General features: G+C 40.2%; 1 protein-coding gene across 1 annotated transcript in view; it reads left to right on the top strand.

Moving 5' to 3' along the window:
- uvrag (UV radiation resistance associated gene) overlaps positions 1-19,565 on the top strand; it is an 87,786-nt gene that overhangs the window by 19,101 nt on the left and 49,120 nt on the right. Inside the window, exons 8-12 of the mRNA XM_051401129.1 lie at positions 57-183; positions 8,654-8,738; positions 10,696-10,783; positions 11,193-11,253; positions 14,280-14,445. Coding sequence (XP_051257089.1) covers positions 57-183; positions 8,654-8,738; positions 10,696-10,783; positions 11,193-11,253; positions 14,280-14,445 — 527 coding nt within the window. The remainder of the gene's footprint in view (positions 1-56; positions 184-8,653; positions 8,739-10,695; positions 10,784-11,192; positions 11,254-14,279; positions 14,446-19,565) is intronic.

The following is a 19,565-nucleotide window of genomic DNA, read 5'->3' as shown; positions in this document are numbered from 1 at the left end:
CATCTTCTTCCTCTGTTTTCTCTCCATATCATTCTCCTCTTTTTTTCTCTGAACAGAAGAAGGAGCGCGAGTGCATGCAGCTGCGTATAGCCGTGCTGCGTAGTGAACTTCAGCGGCAGAGGAAGGCGCTCGGCAGGGAGATAGACCTGCGGCAGAAGGAGACGGTACAACTTCAGAAGAAAGGTAAAGCACATGGGTGCAAGTACAACAGGCACACTAATGTGGCTGTTAACGCCACACTAAAGGTTTTATTGTTATAAGCTTTTCCCCAATGAATATGATGATGGATAATGAAGTGTTGAATAGATGAATTTACACTGAAATATAGTTATAGGCCTACAGATGTCATATTGCAGCCTTGAGGCTCTTCTGTACTTATCTAAAATAATACACAATGTCAGTATACTTTTCATTTTTCCAGCAGTGTATGCAGCCACAAGCAACTTAGCCAGCAATGTGAACACTGTATACACATAAGAGCACATATTTCAGTATGTATTCAGTTCACTAGATCAGTGTTTTACCCCCAAAATGACTGCTAACAGGAGCACACTGGTGGTAATAGCAATGAACGCCACTGGCTGTTCAGTGTTCCATAAGTATCACATGAGATGATCAGTCAGCCATGCTGCAACTCATTTTGCTGTCTTTAATGGTGCTGCATGACTCAAATCCAGCTTGCGTAAGACTCAATTTAAATAGTAAAAACACATGCAGCAAATTCCACCAAAATCCCCAACCCTTTCATGAATAACAAGGCTCTGTTGCAGCTACTAATTGTAAAAAGAATAGAGAATGTTGTTGTGACAAAGTTTCACAGACCATCATTTTGTCCATATTACAGAAAGCACTGGCCCGACTGTACATTATTTGATGATGATATTTTAAATGTTTTTGTTAGAATAATTCACAAAATCCCTTTCAATACAACTTATTAAAATAAATAGATTCATCACACTCCTTTATTATTCCTTTTGTAATATTGCTCAGTCGCATCACTTCAGTTAAATCAAGTACATAAAGTTTTTTTTTTGTTCAATTCAGTTTGTTTTCCATGTTATTATGTCACCAGTTAGTTAGTTAGTTAGTTAGTTAACAAGTTAAAGACAAGTTCAGTACACTGCTGATGGATTCTGACTGCGCACATCAGTCTATACATTTAGGTTTTGAAATACTGTTCATAATATTTCTTAAATTGACGAGATTTACCATGTGATTTTGTTGAACAGGAAACTCCAATTTTAAACACATTGGTCAGGGTTTCAGTGCTGTCTGACAGCAGCAGGTAGACTATGTGTGCGCTGTATTACCTCTGTACAGTAGAGAGTGTTGTCACATACAGGAAGCCTCTGTCACGCTCCCAGTCAGAGGATTGGAGTCACTCAACACACACACACACATATGTACACACATAATGTACAGTATATAGAACCATTCCTGTGGTTTTTGCAGCCTGTGCCAGCCAGGCCGCTAAAGCAACAGCAGTGGTGTCATTTAGTTAACCCTGTGAAGTCTGCAGCTCCTGACTGATGCTGCCCGCCTGTTACTGTTCATAGGGAAATAAAAGGCAGTGTTACTGAAGATTGGCTTGACAAAATGTACACACACACACACAAACCCAAACACATATTTTATGCAGGTGGATACAGGTTTGCTTAATACTAAATACTAATCACTTTTTTATGATTGCATTCGCCCCCAAGATGTATAGTGTAATTTCAGTGTATTTTTGAGTGGCTGCAGCAGCACATGGACGTCTTTATTGTCTCAATTTAAGCAACACATGGGTGACACAAGCCTCATAGTTTCTTGAACTCTCTCCATTCTCCCATAGGTGTTCATCATCTTCATTCTCATCAATGCATTCAGTGACCCTGTGTGTTCTGTATGATAGCTTCTGCATTTGTCATGTTTCTCCACTCGTTATTTGTCACCCATCTATACCACTGTTTCATATTTAGTGTTTCTCAATATGCGCCTGCTGCATTGTACAGTGAGTCTGCTGATGGCTTTACTGAAGTACTTTTGTACTTTAAAATGAGAGCAAATGTATTGTAGCTACCAAATCAGAATCATAATAACAAAGTAAGTTTGTTTTGACCAACAGCTACACCCTGATTGTTGTATGTTGGAAGTTTGAAGTTTATTTATTTAAAAGGGGACAATCCACATTAATTAACACGAGAACTTAAATCCATTATGTTATGTGTCAGATTTAGTCATACAGGGTCATTTTCATTTGCAGTCCCTGGCAGGTTGATGGCATATCAGAAAACATTAAAATAAAACATACAAAAGCACAAAGTTGGAGGTTGAACCTGTCCCTTCGCAACTTTCCAAAATGTATTACATGCACTGACTTTACCTGAAGTCAGTTTTGACTTGCCCCTATACAAATAGTTTAATTAGCAGGTTATCAAATAATAACAAGACCTTCTTAGCTGCCCTGCAAGCGAGATGCTGTCGGCTCTTGTTAGGGCACTCCAGCAACATTTTTGGAAACTTGATGACAATAGAACCCATTTTATCTTCCTTGCTCTCAAACTTGTGGCAAATAGTCTCGTCACATCCTCTAACACCGCCTCACCAAACTTCTGTTTCCAATATAATTGAAATACTCGCTTGCGCTTCAGCACATAAACTGTCTTTACGCCACACCAGGTGCCTGATTGGTACTGCATGTGTGCAACTCTCAACAGAGATGAGAAAGAAGCAAGATGGCTCACACCTTTGCTACTTCCATCATCAGCTCCAGAAAAAATGCTAGTTGCTAGATTTCCTAGCCCGATGTGGCATTTTACTAGCCCCGGACAAGCAGGCAATCCTTATTGTTGAGCCCTGCTGGTCGACTGATTGTTAAAGTAGACCAGTTGCTCTCTGTAGGGACCTTGTGTTAGTAAGATCAGCTTGCTGTTTGGCCAAAGGGCAGGGCACCTCATCTCACCACCAACCTGAGGTGGGGATTGGAAATGATTAGCATGAAGTCTGCACATGCATGCAGACACATACACACACATACACACACACACACACACACACACACACACACACACACACACACACACACAAAGAGAGCACTCAGAGGGGTTCAGGGAGAAGTTTCCTTTGTGCTGCGATTCTTAAAAAAAAAAAAAAAAAAAAAAAAAGGCCGTTAATCCTCTGCCTCTTTACCTGTCACCACTCCGTCTACAGCCAAAAGAACTCGCTGCTCTCCTTCTCTGCAACTCATTGATGGCTTTTTTCCAGACTGGACAAGTGCTTATTAAGAAACAGAAGAAAAAATTCCTTCGGCTGGTTAAAGAGGGAAAAGGTATTTTAGGATAAATTGAAATGCTGTAGCTGAAAAGGACTGTGCTGAAAATCGTGTTGTTTTTTTCCCAGACTCATAACTCAAAAGCCTAAAGCCATATGCTGCTGAGCTCTGCTCTACTTCCAGCTTGTTGTTTAACTCTTCTAATCAGCCTGCACATATTCATTCGTTTCCCTATCGGAAAAAAACCCTGCATTAATTACAGACAGAATACTCTAGGAGACAGGTGTTTACAGTATTTCATACAGCAGCTGATTTTGTGTCTGATTATATTTAGATTGGCATCACAACGTGTTTGTTTCATCTGATCTCATCTTTCAGTTTGGAGACACATACGATTTTATCAATTGTAGCTGAAATTTCACTGGAGACTCTATTGGCTTGTCTTTCAAAACACACACAAACGTGAATAAGTCCCTTTCAATCATATAGATACCCTGGGAAGGATAATGATTTATATACCCACATAATGACAATGTTGATTCAATTAGAAGTGAGTGTTTCATTTGTTGAATTTTAACACATTCCAGTGATCGTTAGAGACAGGTTTCTTTTTAGGTTTTTATTGACAGTATAACAGTATGTGTAAGTACATTGCTAGGCAGTATATTCCCAGAGCGTGTCCAGTTTGGACTCTCCAGCCTTCCTCACACTCTGTAGGATCTCATCTGTACCTGGCCGTGTGGTCTCCCCATCTCTCACACAGTCATAGGGCCCATTAGCAAATAGCTCTTATCAACCTGTTATTCCCAGGAAACCGGGCCTCTCTCAAAATAAGGGGCCCAGAAAACCCAAACATACAGTCGCAGTTCTCCAGGTGTGTGCAACTACATGTGAGCTAGCAGATGAAGATGAGATGAAAGTTGGGTGTGTGCATTTTTGTAAAGTAACTATCACAATGTTGTCGCAGACTTGCTGATGCCTATTCTGTGTTTGTCTTTGTTCGTGTGTGCGCGCTCCCTCTTCGCCACCCTGGACAGCGTTGGCATAATAAGCGCTGAAAAACATCAGCAGTCTGTATCATCCTGATGACAGGTTAACAACTAGCTGTTCAATGCCTGCTGATTTACAGTAATGGGAGGGAAATCATAGCAGGAGTGGAGACTTGAGTAAAGCTGTTGTTTTTTACTTCTCCTGCAAATGCACGTCTTTCACAATCCATAACAGAGGACATATGAGCATGACCACTATTTTTTCCTTCTTTTACAGCTGTGAATTTAAAATAGAAGTCTTTCTTTCCTTCCCCCAGAATTAATGGGTTTGGTTTTGATGGGGTCACACTCTTGTCACAATTTCCTCCTGTCTAATTTCCCTCCGTCCACCTTGAGCAGACGACATAAATCAGGCCTGCGAATGGCGTTTATTGTACTTAGTAACGGTAGTTATTCTCACGCTCTGTAACACCGCCAGGGCTCCTGACCAATAAATGTCAGTGGTTGGGTTTCTCAAGTGTAAGGAACACAGTTTTGTGAAGGTATGGTGTGTGGAGGTATTTGTCACCTCAGAGAAAAGGTCTCATATTGAAGCTATCATCATTAAGGCTCCCTTAGCAGCAGCTCAGCTTTACACATTTACATCCTCTGGTTGGCTGCCATCTTGACTGAGGATAAAGGGTGACAGGTACTGCAGTCCAACACTCTGCTTACTGACTAAGGAATGATTTTCTACATTTTTCCTGCTTTTTTGTTAACCCCCCTGACATCCCACTCTCTGTCACAGCCAAACCTTTTCCTCATTTAGCATGGAGAGCATTGGTTTAACAGCATGTTCTGATGGATTATTTTTTAGTTGGAAACAAACACATGTTCTTTACAAATCAGCATGCAGCGTCTAATATGTTATCCTTCATATCTTCATAATTATTTAACTAATATAGTTGATTAATTAAATTAACGTTACTTTTATAAAGTTGCATGTTTAAGTCTTGCTTTTAAATGGGTTTTTGGGAAAATATGTAAAATGTTCTAAAAAAGTCTTACCTCTTGTTGAAAGCCGCAGAAACCCTGGAGTGTCACTTTTAATGTCCTTAGAAAGAGTTCCAGACCTCACCCAGTCCATGAACACTCTTACACAGAGGTCACTAAAGTCAGACCTGTCTGAACAAACCTTTAAACCAGCAGTGTGGGTGTCCATTTTGCAGCTTCATGTCCTTCACAATGCACACAACTCTTGCTTCTATTTCTGTCACCTCTGTATTTTCTGCTGAATGTACAGTGACTCAGTATCACCTTAAGGTACAAAGTGGTACGAGATAGGCCGTGCTGGGGCTAGCTTGTTAGCATGAGCACTTCCTTAGATATATCTGCAACACAGTTCATAGACATCTTTCACATGACATCAAAACTTTTTTCTTCACATTCTATGTATACTTTTAGTTTTTAGTTGTTTAAGATAAAATCTTACATATAGCTCGTTTTAATGTGAAAGATAATGTATCAGTATTTGCTGTAATTTGTCTATATCGTGATACAAACTGGGACCAGATAGAGGGATGAAAACATGGGGAGATGGATGGATAGAAAAGATATGACAGCTGGGCATCACATGAAAGCAAGAGGCCCACGCAGTCGGTGTTAAAATATGTTTTCATGTCATCACTTACAACAGAGGGATGGCCTGTCTGATCTCTGTCTCAGACTATCTGTACTGCTATTTAATCTGATGGAGATACTTCTGAGTACCTTTATTTTCTCCCTCCTGCCTCTGTCAAGGTATCTCTTCTTCCATCCTTATGATGTCAGTTTGAGCAGCATGGATGTGAGTAAAAGTATGTGATAAAAACCAGCTCCTGAGAGCCAACTGATCACAAATGAGATTTGATAATCTTAATTGTTCAAAACACACTTTTCTGCCAGTTGCTGTTATCCCATTTAACTGTATAATTTAGTGTAGACCACAGGCTTGATTAGAACTCATATTACCAAAAAAGGTACACTGTAACACTCCATGGACGTTGTGGAAGATTTTCCATTTTCATTAGAAGAATGCAGGTAAACACAAGCGTTGGTTATGGAGAAGTAGAACTGAAATAGGAGCTGATAATAGCAATATGCTGTTTGGTTCCTCGTATCAGTTCCTGAGAGAGGTTTTGAGCTTAATGCATCCTGCTATGGTACCTCTCTGGTTATGTATATACTGTATTTCAATGCATATGCACAGTATTTATCATATGATAGGCCAGAGCTAGTCCTTGAAACCGTGGCTAAAACTTTGCAGAACTTCACTGTGTGGTTTTCCATGCAACAGAATTGTTAGAGCTCTGCTTTTTCTTTTATTATTTGTCTCTGTAATATTCCAAATAATCCATGTCCATATCTTTAGGTTTGGAAATTTTAGCAGTTGCTCACATCACTGAGCATGTCTACAGAAAGCTTTGAGAAACAGCAGGAAGTGTTATGTTTGCTTATTAATATAAGCTTATTTACAGATTTAATTATAGTTCTGGGCATAAAAGATGAGAAATCAGGGAGAGTCCTACCTGTAGTAGTGTTGCCTAAATGTTAATGGAGATTATTGGGTGCTTGGTTGAGATATATTTGGAGAAACACTGAAGAACCACTTTTCATTATCTGTGACTTTCAATTGCTGGTGTCTTGCTCAAAAAGTATACTAAGAATAGAAACCAGGAATCCATAAGCTTAATTGATAAGCAGAATAAAATAAATTTCTATCCTTAAAAGAGTACTCGGCTGATTTAGCATTTCACTCTTACAACATTGTTGAGGTAACCGTTTTCAAAAAAGATCAAAATTGATGCAGCAGAACCAGAGATATCGTCTGTCTTCTTCTACTAATTTTTCCTCCCTGTCATAACCTGGTGCCTACATTACCCATAATGCAGGGCGATTGCAGACAGTTTGGTCAGCATCTCAGTTCGGTTATGCTAGTCTAGCCTCAAGCCTAGATGAGATACAGGCTACAGTCTGATACTAAGTCTGGTAAGCTCACTTCTTTCTAACTCCACACCCCCTCTTGTAGATCCAACCGCTGACATCACTTCAGGCAATCTATCAGACTTCATGCAGCGCCATCTGGATCCACAATAGGCTATATGCAACTTTTTTTTCACATATGCAGTCATACTTCCCAACACCTGGAAACTTTGATGTGTAAAATCGGTGCATTTCACCTTTAATGTTCCTGTCCTCACCAACTTCCCCCCGCTCTTCCTGGGGGATCATTAAGCCTGAACACTGTAGTCCTTAGGGCATTTTAAATGGAGGCACCTGAAAAGTACCCTTATAATTTGACCAAGCCATCTCTCGTGGTTGATCTGACTGTAGAGGAGCAGTGACTTGACACCAGGGTCCTCCCACACGGCTTAGCTCTTTCCCTTGTCGCAAAGAGTGAGGCCAGCCACCTTGGGGAGAAACCTCATTAGCGTTGTTTATATTCACAGTCTGAGCATAAAGCATACAATATGTGATTTTTGGCATGAGGAGCTTTGCTTTGTGGCTCTGCTCTCTCTTCGCCATCACAGTGTGATACAACAGCCGAAGTCCTTTAGCTGTTGAACCTGACGGTGGGTCTCACAGTCCTTTGAGACTCACAAGCTCTTAATTAGGACAAAAATCCAAATGTTTTAATAATTCTTGCAAGGCACATGCAGTTGTCCATACGCCTGTTTCTTTTTCAACTTCAAGCACCGATAGAACGCAAAATAAGCAAACACTTTCTCTTCTCTTGTTTATTCTGGACTGTGAAGGAAAAATATGTAGCAAACGTGGTTTGGTTTTTCTGAATCACTACTTTGACCTATTTACTTACAATAGGGATTGTATTTAATAATTGCATCAAAATTAAATGAAGTGCTTAAATTGAAATCTCAAATGGTTTTTAATGTTAAAGTGCATTCAATTGTCAAATATCTTGTTTATTAAAATCATGTTGAACCAGAAGTCATGTTTCTGTTGCATTTTCCTGCCATCCCACAGTATGCAGTGCTATATGAACGCAGATTGGGTTATAGGTTTGTAATATTCTGTTGCAAACCTAAATTATACTTTTCGGTTTTTATGCTACACTGAGGTATTGTGAGCTTGCCAATATAGTTATACAACTACCACAAGCTGTATCATCACTGTCCCATATCTGTCTGATTTTATTTATTTGCCCAGCTCTGTATACACGGTCTGACAAATCCTGTAATTTGCGTACATATGTTGTTTGGTTTTATGTGGTGTCAAAAGGAAATGGTTTAGGCCTGATCAAAAGAGCTGTTTGATCTTGCTTAAGTTTGACAGTGGATGGCAGCCAACCAAACACTAGCCCACCTGGCTGTTCAAGATGTAGCAGAACACAAGACACACCTGATAATTTACTCTTTTTTTCTGTCTCTGCCAGAGGAAGCGTTCTCCGCTCAGCACGAGAGTCTGAAGGAGGAGAAAGATTCCTTAACCAAGCTGCAGAAGGAATGCACTGCCAAGAGGTATCTGTGAACCTGTAATTAGCTATTAGCATTATTTCTGCACCGAAGACACTCTTTTTAAATGCATTTATCCTAATCAGTAAGACATTACCCAGAACCCACTCGGTGTGACTCAATGTGAAATGGGATGAGACTATACCCTGCTCCTTGCCTCCCACCATGCTCTTTCAAAACAAGGGGATGTTTTTGCGGTTTTCAATGGAGAGTTTGCACATTGTGCTAAAAAGCCTATTGGCCTGTGTTTGCCTTGGCCTGCGAGGAGACGTGTGCGGCGGGTGGCGACCCTGGACACGGCTTTGTTTGTCTGAGAAGTACCTGGCAGTCACAGAGGGTAAGGCAGAGCCCCAGGAAGGCCAGCATGGGCCAAGAGACCCAGCAAACAGGAAATTAACACCGACACTTGTACATCTGCCTAACATCCATTGCTTGGAAATATCTGTGTCTTTGATGTTGTTCATGGAAATGTCTCTTTTTATTTAACTTCTTTAACTTTTAGCTAAGGAAAGGTTATGCTGAACATGTACACTTTTTTCAGCCTATCCCCATTCTAGTTTAATATTTCACTGCTGCTATTGAACAACTTCTCTCACAGAATTGGGGATAATAGGCATCAGTCAGGGTATATTTAGTTGTAGTAGCTGCAGTTGTTGAGTTGAATGTGCACTTACCTTTATCTTTCTAGACTCCCATAGCCTACTTGAGGTGTTAAACCAACTAGTGCTGCAACGACTGTTGTCATTATTGATGTATCTGTCGATAATTTACTCTATTGAGGTTTTCGAACAAAGCTTTAAATGTCTGTAGTCATATTTTTGTTTCTATTTTGTTTGTGAGCAGACATTAAGAAGCAAGGCAGTGGAGGGAATTTGCATGTTTTAGGCAAAGAGTTTGTGAAGGGCTTGCATGTTGGATTTAACCAATTAGGCGAGGCAGAGCCTGCTGGACAGATGAGTGATTTCAGATCAAACGATTATTAGACACCAATCTATCTCCTCTTTCACTTGTACAAAGCAGCCGCACACTGGGAAAAGGAAATGATAAGAGACTGTTAACCACAAGCAAAGCCAAAGAGGAAATTCAAGTGAAAAGCGATGGGAGGGTGCATCACATTGAATAACTATTTTCCCCCCAAAATCCCTTTTCATCTGCATGAAATGATGGGCTATTAACCACAAGTAGTGGTGTAAGTATTGTAGAGGACACCCAAAGAGAGAAACTCACCCACACACTGCATTCATACAAAGCAGCTGATCATCTGTGTTACTCATACATAAGCACAGGAATAACTGCATATCCTGGAAGAGTCATCTTATATTCTCTCTTTTAAATGCAGGGCGTTTTTTGTTTTTTTTAGCTGCAGGGATGTATTTGATGTACTCAATAACTGGAATCATTTTACATGCACACTCTCGTATACCTTAAGACAAAATTGCAGAATGTCCTCTTGCCCGTTCTGATAATGGGACAAGACCCTGCACAACTAACACTGACTGTCCTATTATGGATATAAAATGACCAGTGGATGTTATTTTTCCGGTTGAATTGCAGAGGACTCCTAGCTTTCATCCATACAAGGCCTAGAGAAAAGCAGATTGGACTATTTTTGTGCATAGAGCAACATTAACCTGCTGTCACACATCATTATGCTGCATAAATAAACTCTCCTCCCTGTTCGTCATGAATCTTTTATATTTTCACTAACTTTAATTACCTTTATGCCTTGCAGTGGGTCCCTGTGGAGTAGTAACTAGCCTGGATGATTTATACGGCTCATTTCCACTTCCTTCCCATCTCCTCCAGCTACACTCCGTCCCTCACGATCTCATCTCTGCTCTTTCTCTAGTCCCTCCTTTGCCTTAGCACTCCTCACGTCCTCTGTTCTTAACTGCAGCTTTTGTCTCTTTCTGCCAGCCGGTTACTAATTGTGTCGTCCCTGTGTCTGGTTTTGTCTCCCCAGAGAGCAGTTCCTCAAGTCCAACGCCCAGCTCACCTTCCGCTGTCGTCAGCTCCTCTCTGAGCTTTCCTACATCTACCCCATTGATGTGGTGAGTTGGACCTGATGCTACGCCGCTGCACAACACATTGTTGACAAGGCAACTGCAAAGAATTATCCGGTTACAAAACCAAGGCTTTGATAAAACAGAAATCGTGCAGAGAGTTACATGTGCAACAGTTCTCTATTTTTTAAAGTGCCTTAATCTGAATGTTAGTGTTTTAGGAGATCATCCAGTCATCACCTTTCAGTTTAAACTGTGATTCACATTACAGTCGCACTGTTTTCTGAGACATTTGGCATACAGGCTAAATATTTCAAATGCTGACACCACCAGACAATGATGGAATGATTTAAAGCAAGTGCCTGCTGTTTCATCTCACACAGGGTTTCATCGTCTGGATCTGTTTCTGCTGTCCGATCATTGTCTTTAATACAAAACCTCTTATTTAAATCCACAGGCCAATCAGTCAGATTATGTCATCTGCGGAGTGAAGCTGCCAAACTCTGAAGACTTTCAAGGTAATTTATTATGTGCCTGCTTTTGTGTTTCAGGGTTACAGGAGGATACGCTGTGGTAAGGCATGCTGAACAAATGTTTTGCCTTAACTTTAATGCGTGCGGTTATATGTAGATGTTTGGTGAGGCAAAGCAATTTAACGTTTTACAATTTGAAAGCAGATGATCTCATAGATACAGTATCTGTGATATCATATGTTTGGCTATTTTTGGCAATTTGGCATTACTGTGCTAAGATATTACAGTCTTTAACATGCATAAATGGCATCATTTTATAATTACAGGTAGTTCATTTTAATGCACAAAAAGATATAATGACATTATTGTATCAACAACAAGGAGTCAATAGTTTTACTAGCTGGGAAAGGTTGACATTCTTATTCTTAACTCTGGCTAGTTCTATATAATCAAAATGACAATATACGCACATAACAACATGCCTTGCCTCAGATACTGTGTCTGACATGAGTTAGCAATAATTGAGCATCAGTGTAATCGCTTGAGCTGCGGCAAAGACAGTCTTTGAATTCAGATTATCACACACAAACTTTCCTGGTTGTATTTTGTTTTTCAGAGTTGTATTTTGGTTTCTTTCTTCTTTTTTTTTCTCCTCCTGACATGGTATAATTTGCATCGATTCATTTCTCAACCGTGCAATAAAAAGAGACAGAATGAATGAATAAAATGTCAGCAAGTGTTCCTGTAATGCCTAGTACCAGCAGAGAGGAGGGAGGAGGCTCCATGCTGATCTACAGTTGCTAAAAAAAATAGGGGGAAGATGAAAACTCTTGGAACTCTAAGTAAGGAAAAAGTTTGGAATTTGGAGCCAGGCATGTGGGCCGGGCAGAGAAGCTAGACAGAACTAGGTTTGCTTGCATTCTTTTGTTCTTTTCTGATTGCTTGTTGGCTGTTCATGGAATTGTTCAGCACTACCACAGTCTTACAGAGTCTTGTCACAAGATGCTTTTGTATCTGGTTTACCACCCCATATCAAAGACACAGTATTAGCCAACAGAAAAAAAGGTTTTGTCAGCAGGCAGTTTGAGCCACAAAGCCCTTGTTATCATGTTGGTGTGCTAGGTTAGAGTAAGGGTCACGCTGCATGTGTCATGATAAATGGGATTTGCTGTCACAGCAAGGGAAACTTAATGACTTCGTGACCTCTCAATAGCGCAGATGAATTGAGGGGTTGGGGTCGGATTGAATGGGTAATGAATGGTTAGCTTTGGTCTGCAGCATTTGTGTAATACTGAGAACACACTAGCCACTGTCCACTCAACATTCTCCAGCTCCCCTTCCTCACAGCTGGTGAGACCCCAGGCAGGCCTCTGAACCCATAATTCAAAAACACCACTCCCAATCTCCTCCGCTCCCCGCTGTCACACTCCACCTGTTAACATCTTTTTAAGAGCACAGTGAAGTGCACAGTATAGTGACAGTCAGCCCATTTGTGTTTGCAGCAATCACTTGTTCCCATAAGGTGGAGGCCTGTGTCTGCTTCTGCCTCCCAGTGCTGCATAGGTGGACACCTAGCAGTGAGTAAATGACTGAGCATGTGTTGTTGCAGAAGATTAAAGGCCTAACAGAGAACCTCCTAACGCATTCACTGCTAACAACCTTCTCCTGTATGCCCTCCCCTCATCGTCAGGTGGCTTGTGAAATGTAGAAAAAGAGTTGCCATGCAATCCTGGTATCCATTAATATTCACCGTCTAACATAACTGCTGTGACCATTAGACATGTTTCAAAAGCCAGTACAACAGAGAGGATGGAGAAGCATGCGTTTTACACCTCTGTTTTACCCCACTGCTGACCCCGCGCTCGTGTGTGAGGTTTGCCCTTGAGAAAGCCTGATCAAGTCTAGAACTGTCTGGATGTGTGTCGAAGTCAGTTTAAACAGGCCTACAGGGGAGGATGTTCCACATTAGAGGCCAGGGTCAGGGTTAGTTGGAGTCCTAATCCTACTGGGGGTCAAAGTGAAACAGGGTGGCACTCTGCTGAGGCCCTCTTACATTTAACTAAGCTTTCCTTGTCAGCTCAGCCTGACGAGATATCAGCAGTCTTTGCTTGCACCCCAAGGTGTCACCTTTAGCTGACCTGATTTTCCTCTTAGTGTGTAGCATCATCCAAAAGCCTCGGAGGCCAGGAAGCTGTTTACCCCAGGTGATTGTGTTGCCATGGACAAAAAAAAAATGCAGGAAGAATAATGATCCAAAGCAGGCTTTCTGGGTTAAGTTGAAAAACACACAGCATGAGCCAAGGAGTCTACCACTCTCTATTGCCATAGTCTATTATTTCAAAGCATGAAGATAAAAACCACGGTGATTTGAAGTCTTTGCCTCAAGCAGTGTCCTGCTGCCGTTTGAGAATGTGAAACCACTTAGTGTGTTGTCTTGAAACCATTTCTCGTACTTAAAGTGAGATGGTTTGCTGTTTCTTTCAGCGTCAAAAATGTTCACAAAGGCATCCAGTTTTCCACCCTTAAAGTTATTTGGGCTCAGTACTACGTGATGATTACTTCTCAAGCACATATCTGAGAGAAATTGGGTGTCCCACTGCAGCCAACGGTCTTTGGTACTGTGTGCTGTGCCACATTTTGTATTACTTTCAAAACACTTTCCCACATAAATGCAACTGCTCTTCTTCCTGTAAATACTTGGTTAAGATGCTATCTTTGGTTTGATGTTTATACATTTTTGGGTTGGATTCACAAGATGTGGACATGGTTTATGTAAGCACAATTTATTTTTCTATGTAATGAGAGTACATTCCAAACAAAGGAAACATTGCTGACTGTATACTTTGAAGTTCTTGATGTGATACAATACTGACTGTTGGGTGATTAAAATACTGCTGTTTTGAATTGAAATTGCATTAGATTATAGGCTTACAGGCTTTGGTGTGTGTTGATGTAGATCACTTTAAACGCTCATTGAGAAGGATTTACAAGTACAGCATTTCTTGTCTGCTCACCACAACTGTATCTGATGTGTTATTACTTGAACCTCCTTTTTGCTCTGTATCCTGCAGCAAAGGATGACGGGAGCGTGGCAGTCGCACTGGGTTACACATCGCACCTGGTCCTGATGATCTCGTGCTTCCTGCAGGTCCCTCTTAGGTATCCGGTGATCCACAAGGGTTCACGCTCCTCCATCAAGGACACCATCACTGACAGACTCACTGAGAAGGAGAGAGAGTAAGTAGGCTCAGTGCATGGATCACAAATTCTGATGTACAAGTTTGTTTTCCTTGCTGTACAAATAGATTGTTCAAGAAGTTTAAATTAATTCACTCAAAGACTCGAAGTGCTGCAACTATGAAACATTCATTGCTATTAATTTGGTGTCAGGACCATGTGTGTTTTCAGTACATCAGCCTTTTGATGATGTCATTCAACCAGCAAACACAAACTAAATATTGTTGTGTATTGTTTTATATAATTCAGATTTTTTAAATCTCTATTGAAGATAGACCTGACTGTAATTGTTTTGGTCTGACAATGATTTAGCCTCTTGGGGCAACAGCCAATATTTGGGGGCTTGTGGTGTAGCCAGGGCTATCTGGGAATTGGATAACGGATATTGAAGCCATCCTCTGCAGTGCAATTAGCAATGTCAGAATGACGAGAAAGACACATTGGGTTAATCTACACAAACAGATATATCTTCATATGAATGCAGATCCATTTTTAAGAAATCTAAATCGTCATAAGCCGATGGATTCCGAGATTAGACTTCGGCCAGTGTGTTTTGCCTCTTCTACCCTCCACGCAGACTACTTACTTGCAGGCAACCAAAGCCCACTCAAACCCGATTGATCAATGCTAATCAGACTAAAAACAGAAACCAGAAAGCTTCCTATGCCAACATCTTGTCCCTTGCCTACAGATTCCTCATTCATATGCAGATATCTGTTTTAATTTTGGTTACTGTTGACTGTGGTGAGTCTTATTTTTTTTTTAGAAGAAGAAAAAAACACTTCTCCACAATGGTGTCATGTAGCAGGGTTATTATGGGTAATTGACAGTTTATACAAACATGTCTAACAGACTATTGTAACACTCAGTTTTAGCAGTAGTGGTAGTTTTATCATTGTATACATAGGTAACAAAATCTGTCTGAATGTAAGTTAAAGAGCAATTAAATACCCCATTCTAGCTTGAACACACCCTTTTCACAAATTCAAACAATGCATACCAATCCTTACAAATCAGTAGAGTCTAGAGTCATTTACTAACTCAACAAACTTGATTTAGAGTAAGTTTGTAACGCCTTTTTTATATTTACTTTTATTGTACGTATTATTATTATTATTGTATTTGTTTTGTATTACACAGTAGCACATAGATTATGGTTGCTGTGTGAATTATTATATTTTAAAAAACAGAACAAGACATGAAGACTGGGTTTTTAGTGTAAGACACAAAGAAGAAGATGAGTCACAGTTCCCATGTGAAAATGATTTTATTTATCTCACATTTCAACCACAAGGTTAACATCAAGGTCTAATCTGTTTAAATGTTGGATAAATAAAGGCATTTTTGCATTGGTAAGATTGAGCAACCTATTTCTTGTTTTCAACTTTTCCCTCGTTGCCGATGCTGTCTCTTAACAGACAATGGAATAAGTCTGATCCGAAAACTTCTGAACTAAAAGTTCTGCTTTTACAAATCTTCCCTGCGTGACTTCCAATCATTACGTGCAGATTAAGGAGCTGAGATGAGAAATGGGAAGAATTTCCATAATGAAATACTACATTTAATCTTTCAGATTTTGCTTGTCGTGTTGGCCGTTTTTGGGTGTGTGCAAGGCAGAGTAATTTTTCACTGCAGCTATTTTCAATTTTGCAAACTACTTCCTGTTATATACTTGTATCTGTTGAAAATACATCATTGTACTCACAGAACAGTCTTGTTAATCGCTGGAAAAGAATGACTGTAAGATGAAAAGAAGCATTAATCAGACATCTCAGCTGGTGCTCATTTCCAGCTGCAACAGTCAAGATTCAAAAAGTGTTTAACATTTGTTACATTTTAACACAGTTAACAAGAAGTACACATGGCAAAACCTAGAATACTTGTTGATCGTTTATTTTATGGCATTTTCCCCGCTTCATGATTACATTGTTCTTCTATTTACACCATATTACACTTTTAGTAATCTATCAAACCATAACCACCATATCCAATAACTCAGTGCTGCCAGATTTCAAAGAGCTGGGGTAATGTAGTCAATAAATTGCCAGCCTTGTTACACTGTTATTCTCGTTGAGGCGTATATCTAAGATTTCAACAGATCATAAATCCCAATATTTAATACAGAGTATTATGTCTGTATGGAATTGTAACATAGCCATATAGAGGCTTATACTACTAACTAATCTAAGCATTTTAAGTCAAATTATCTTAGGTGAAATCCATTTTAGGAAAGCTCTCCAAAAATTAATGTCTGGCTGGTTTATAAAGGGCATGTTTTTAAGATCGCTCAAAAATTAGGTTTGATTGACCTCACTATGTGCTGAGAAGCTTCTGGATGAGTACATCTACCTTGTAAATGCATCCGAGGTGTCTGTATAGGGTTAGGGTTAGGGATCTGTGTGAGAGCTCTAATGTTTGTCCATATGTTATTAGAGAGGGAAACATAGTTGTGTGGCCTTATACACTACCTATCCATGCATCCACTAATTTTTCAGCTGCCTGTCTTGGTCAGAGTGGCAGTCGTCTTGGGTAAACTAAGTTACAGTGACTGCAGCTACAATTGTTTTCTTCCTTTGTAGTGTAGAATATGAGAGGGGTTATATTTGTCCTCATCACTGCCACCAGCTGCATCTTACTACAGTATCCTGTCTTCCATTAGCTGGTGGTATTCTGTCTATAAGCAAAAACAGAGACATTCCTAAAGGATTGGATTGATTGGATTGGATGGAATATCATGGGCTTCTAATATACACTCAGTCCATTACTTTTATGGCCAATTATGCTATGCTATACTATATTTGGAAACTGCTTTGTCACACAGAAGCATGCTCATTCACTTTTACCTGGCATTCACATACTAATATAATTAGGTGCAGCGCCCCGGTCCATAATCTGAGAAATGCAGATTTTTTTTCAAAACATAACAGGAACCAAAAATAGTGCTTGCATATTTACTGCACTGTCTGGTTGTGTGATTATCTACAGAATGTTAAATGCATTACTCAATGCTTTTAACATTCTGCTTTTACAGGAGTGAGGACCAGTGCTTTTGCTTTGAGACAATGCTTTGTCTCATTTACCAAAAAAAGTTGTCTTCTCTGTGAACGTAGTTGTATTTTGCTGTGACACATTCATGTGATGTGGGAAGCTTCTATAATTTAATAGTCAGGCGATAAATAGCAGCTTTTTAAATTGAAGATCTTACCAAACCAATTATTTTCCTTTGGTAAATGTTAAAATGCTCTTATTGTTTTTTTTCCTGGTTTCACTTTCTTTGACTGCAAGGTTTGGATGGAATCACACCAGTATGTCGAAATACACACGGACACATACACACATACAGACATAACACAGTCTATACAGCATCCTACAATGGCCTGGCTTCTGGATCTGGATACAGATCAAAATATGAAATACTACGGCAGTGCAGAGAAATCTCAGTAACTCTCAGTACACATACTTGTTTTTGCTAAAAAAGCAGTCTACATTTCCACTACAGACCTGCATAGCCCGCACAGGAGGTGCTGTCTTCCGGAGCTGTTTTGTGTTGGCCATGGTAACAAGTTTCCCTTTTTACAGTTTACCTTCAGAGAATCTGTAATGCTGCTCTGCCGAGACTGTAAATCACAGTGCCAATTTAGTGCCAGCCTATCACACCTGAGGGCTGCAACTACTTTGCTTCCTAGCTTCACAGCATTATATCATTTTTGTTGAATCAAGAACTATTCATGATTGAAAATACTATGTTGACATAGAGAGAAGCAAATGATAAAGTGAGAATCTAACCTCACCTGGGGCTTTGTCAAGGCTGTTTGTGTAAGTCAGGAATTGTACCGACACTATAATTACAGCAAGGGCCAATGTAATGAAATTATTATTTGTGTATGTTATGGTCTTGTAACTATGCATCAAGTCATAATAAAAAAATCCCTGCTGCCTTATTATAATTGCATGCTTGGGCCATATGTGCTCAGATACGCACCTCACTTACATATTGACATTCCACACATGCAAGACCCCCTTCAATAAGGGTGAGAGGCTAAAGATTATGCTATAATCAGCAGTGTTACTAATAGCCGTGGATGTGGGTGAATATGATAGAGTGAATAGTTTGGGTAGGTTCAAAGCCACCGGAAGAGGAGAGTAAAGATGAAAGTCCAGAGTCATGCATGCTATGTATGGACTTGTTGATATCAGTAGATCCTTTTTGTTCTGTTATTTTACTTTTAAAGAATATTTCTTAATGCAATTACACACATTTTCTGTGGAGTGTTCTTTGCTGGGAATCTGAACAAATATAGGTATTTTGGAGGCACTTGTGGGCCATTGTATGTGTGAAATGTGTATGCTCAGCAGTCTACTGTGTTTAGCTGTAAAGAAGCAAGTTGGGGGTCGTTTGAAACGTGAAGTAGGCTCATTATAGTGAATTATTTAAATTGGTTGGAGAAGAGATGCAGGCCACATGGTGACGTTAAATCAGGTCGTAATAACAGGACTGCAGACCAGAAAGGCTCACCTTTCTCTTGGTTCTGTTCTCACCTTTTAATGTTCTACGTTTAGATGCTCATGGCACACATTTGCCAAGAGAAACCGTGCAGGGGTCAACAACTGTGTTCAGTCCAAAACAAGTGGCTGCTTATTCTTGGTAGAGGCGTGTAGGAATGTTGCGTAAATAAGCACTGACACTTTCACATCCACATGTGTCGTACATAAGAAGACAAACAGCTGGGAGAAAGTGTGTGAGAAGAAGTAAGACATTATCAGACAACAGTGATTGAGCGGCCATCTCTGTGTGTGTGATGATGTCATGACAGCAGCTGGAGAGGCTCACTGGGAGTCGCTTTACCCATTTCAACTCCACTACCATGCAGGATATTTACACCAGCATCCAGCAACAAAAAATAAACTTGTAGGCTGTGTGGCTGTTGAACAGACACAACAATCAAGCATCGCCCTTAGGTGTCCCTGAGTGAGCCCAAACCCTCCAGCAAACTTTCACCCCCATCCCCCACGTGTTTATGACCCCCGAGGTCCCGGCGGGCTGCAGACGCACAGCAAAATGATGTGTGGGGAGACGGAAAGCAACTAGCCGAGCTCTAAAAGTGTACAAAAAAGGGGTG

The sequence above is a fragment of the Dicentrarchus labrax genome, unplaced genomic scaffold, assembly GCF_905237075.1.
Source record: "Dicentrarchus labrax unplaced genomic scaffold, dlabrax2021, whole genome shotgun sequence".
NCBI lineage: Eukaryota > Metazoa > Chordata > Actinopteri > Moronidae > Dicentrarchus > Dicentrarchus labrax.
This window is presented reverse-complemented; position numbering and strand designations above follow the sequence as displayed.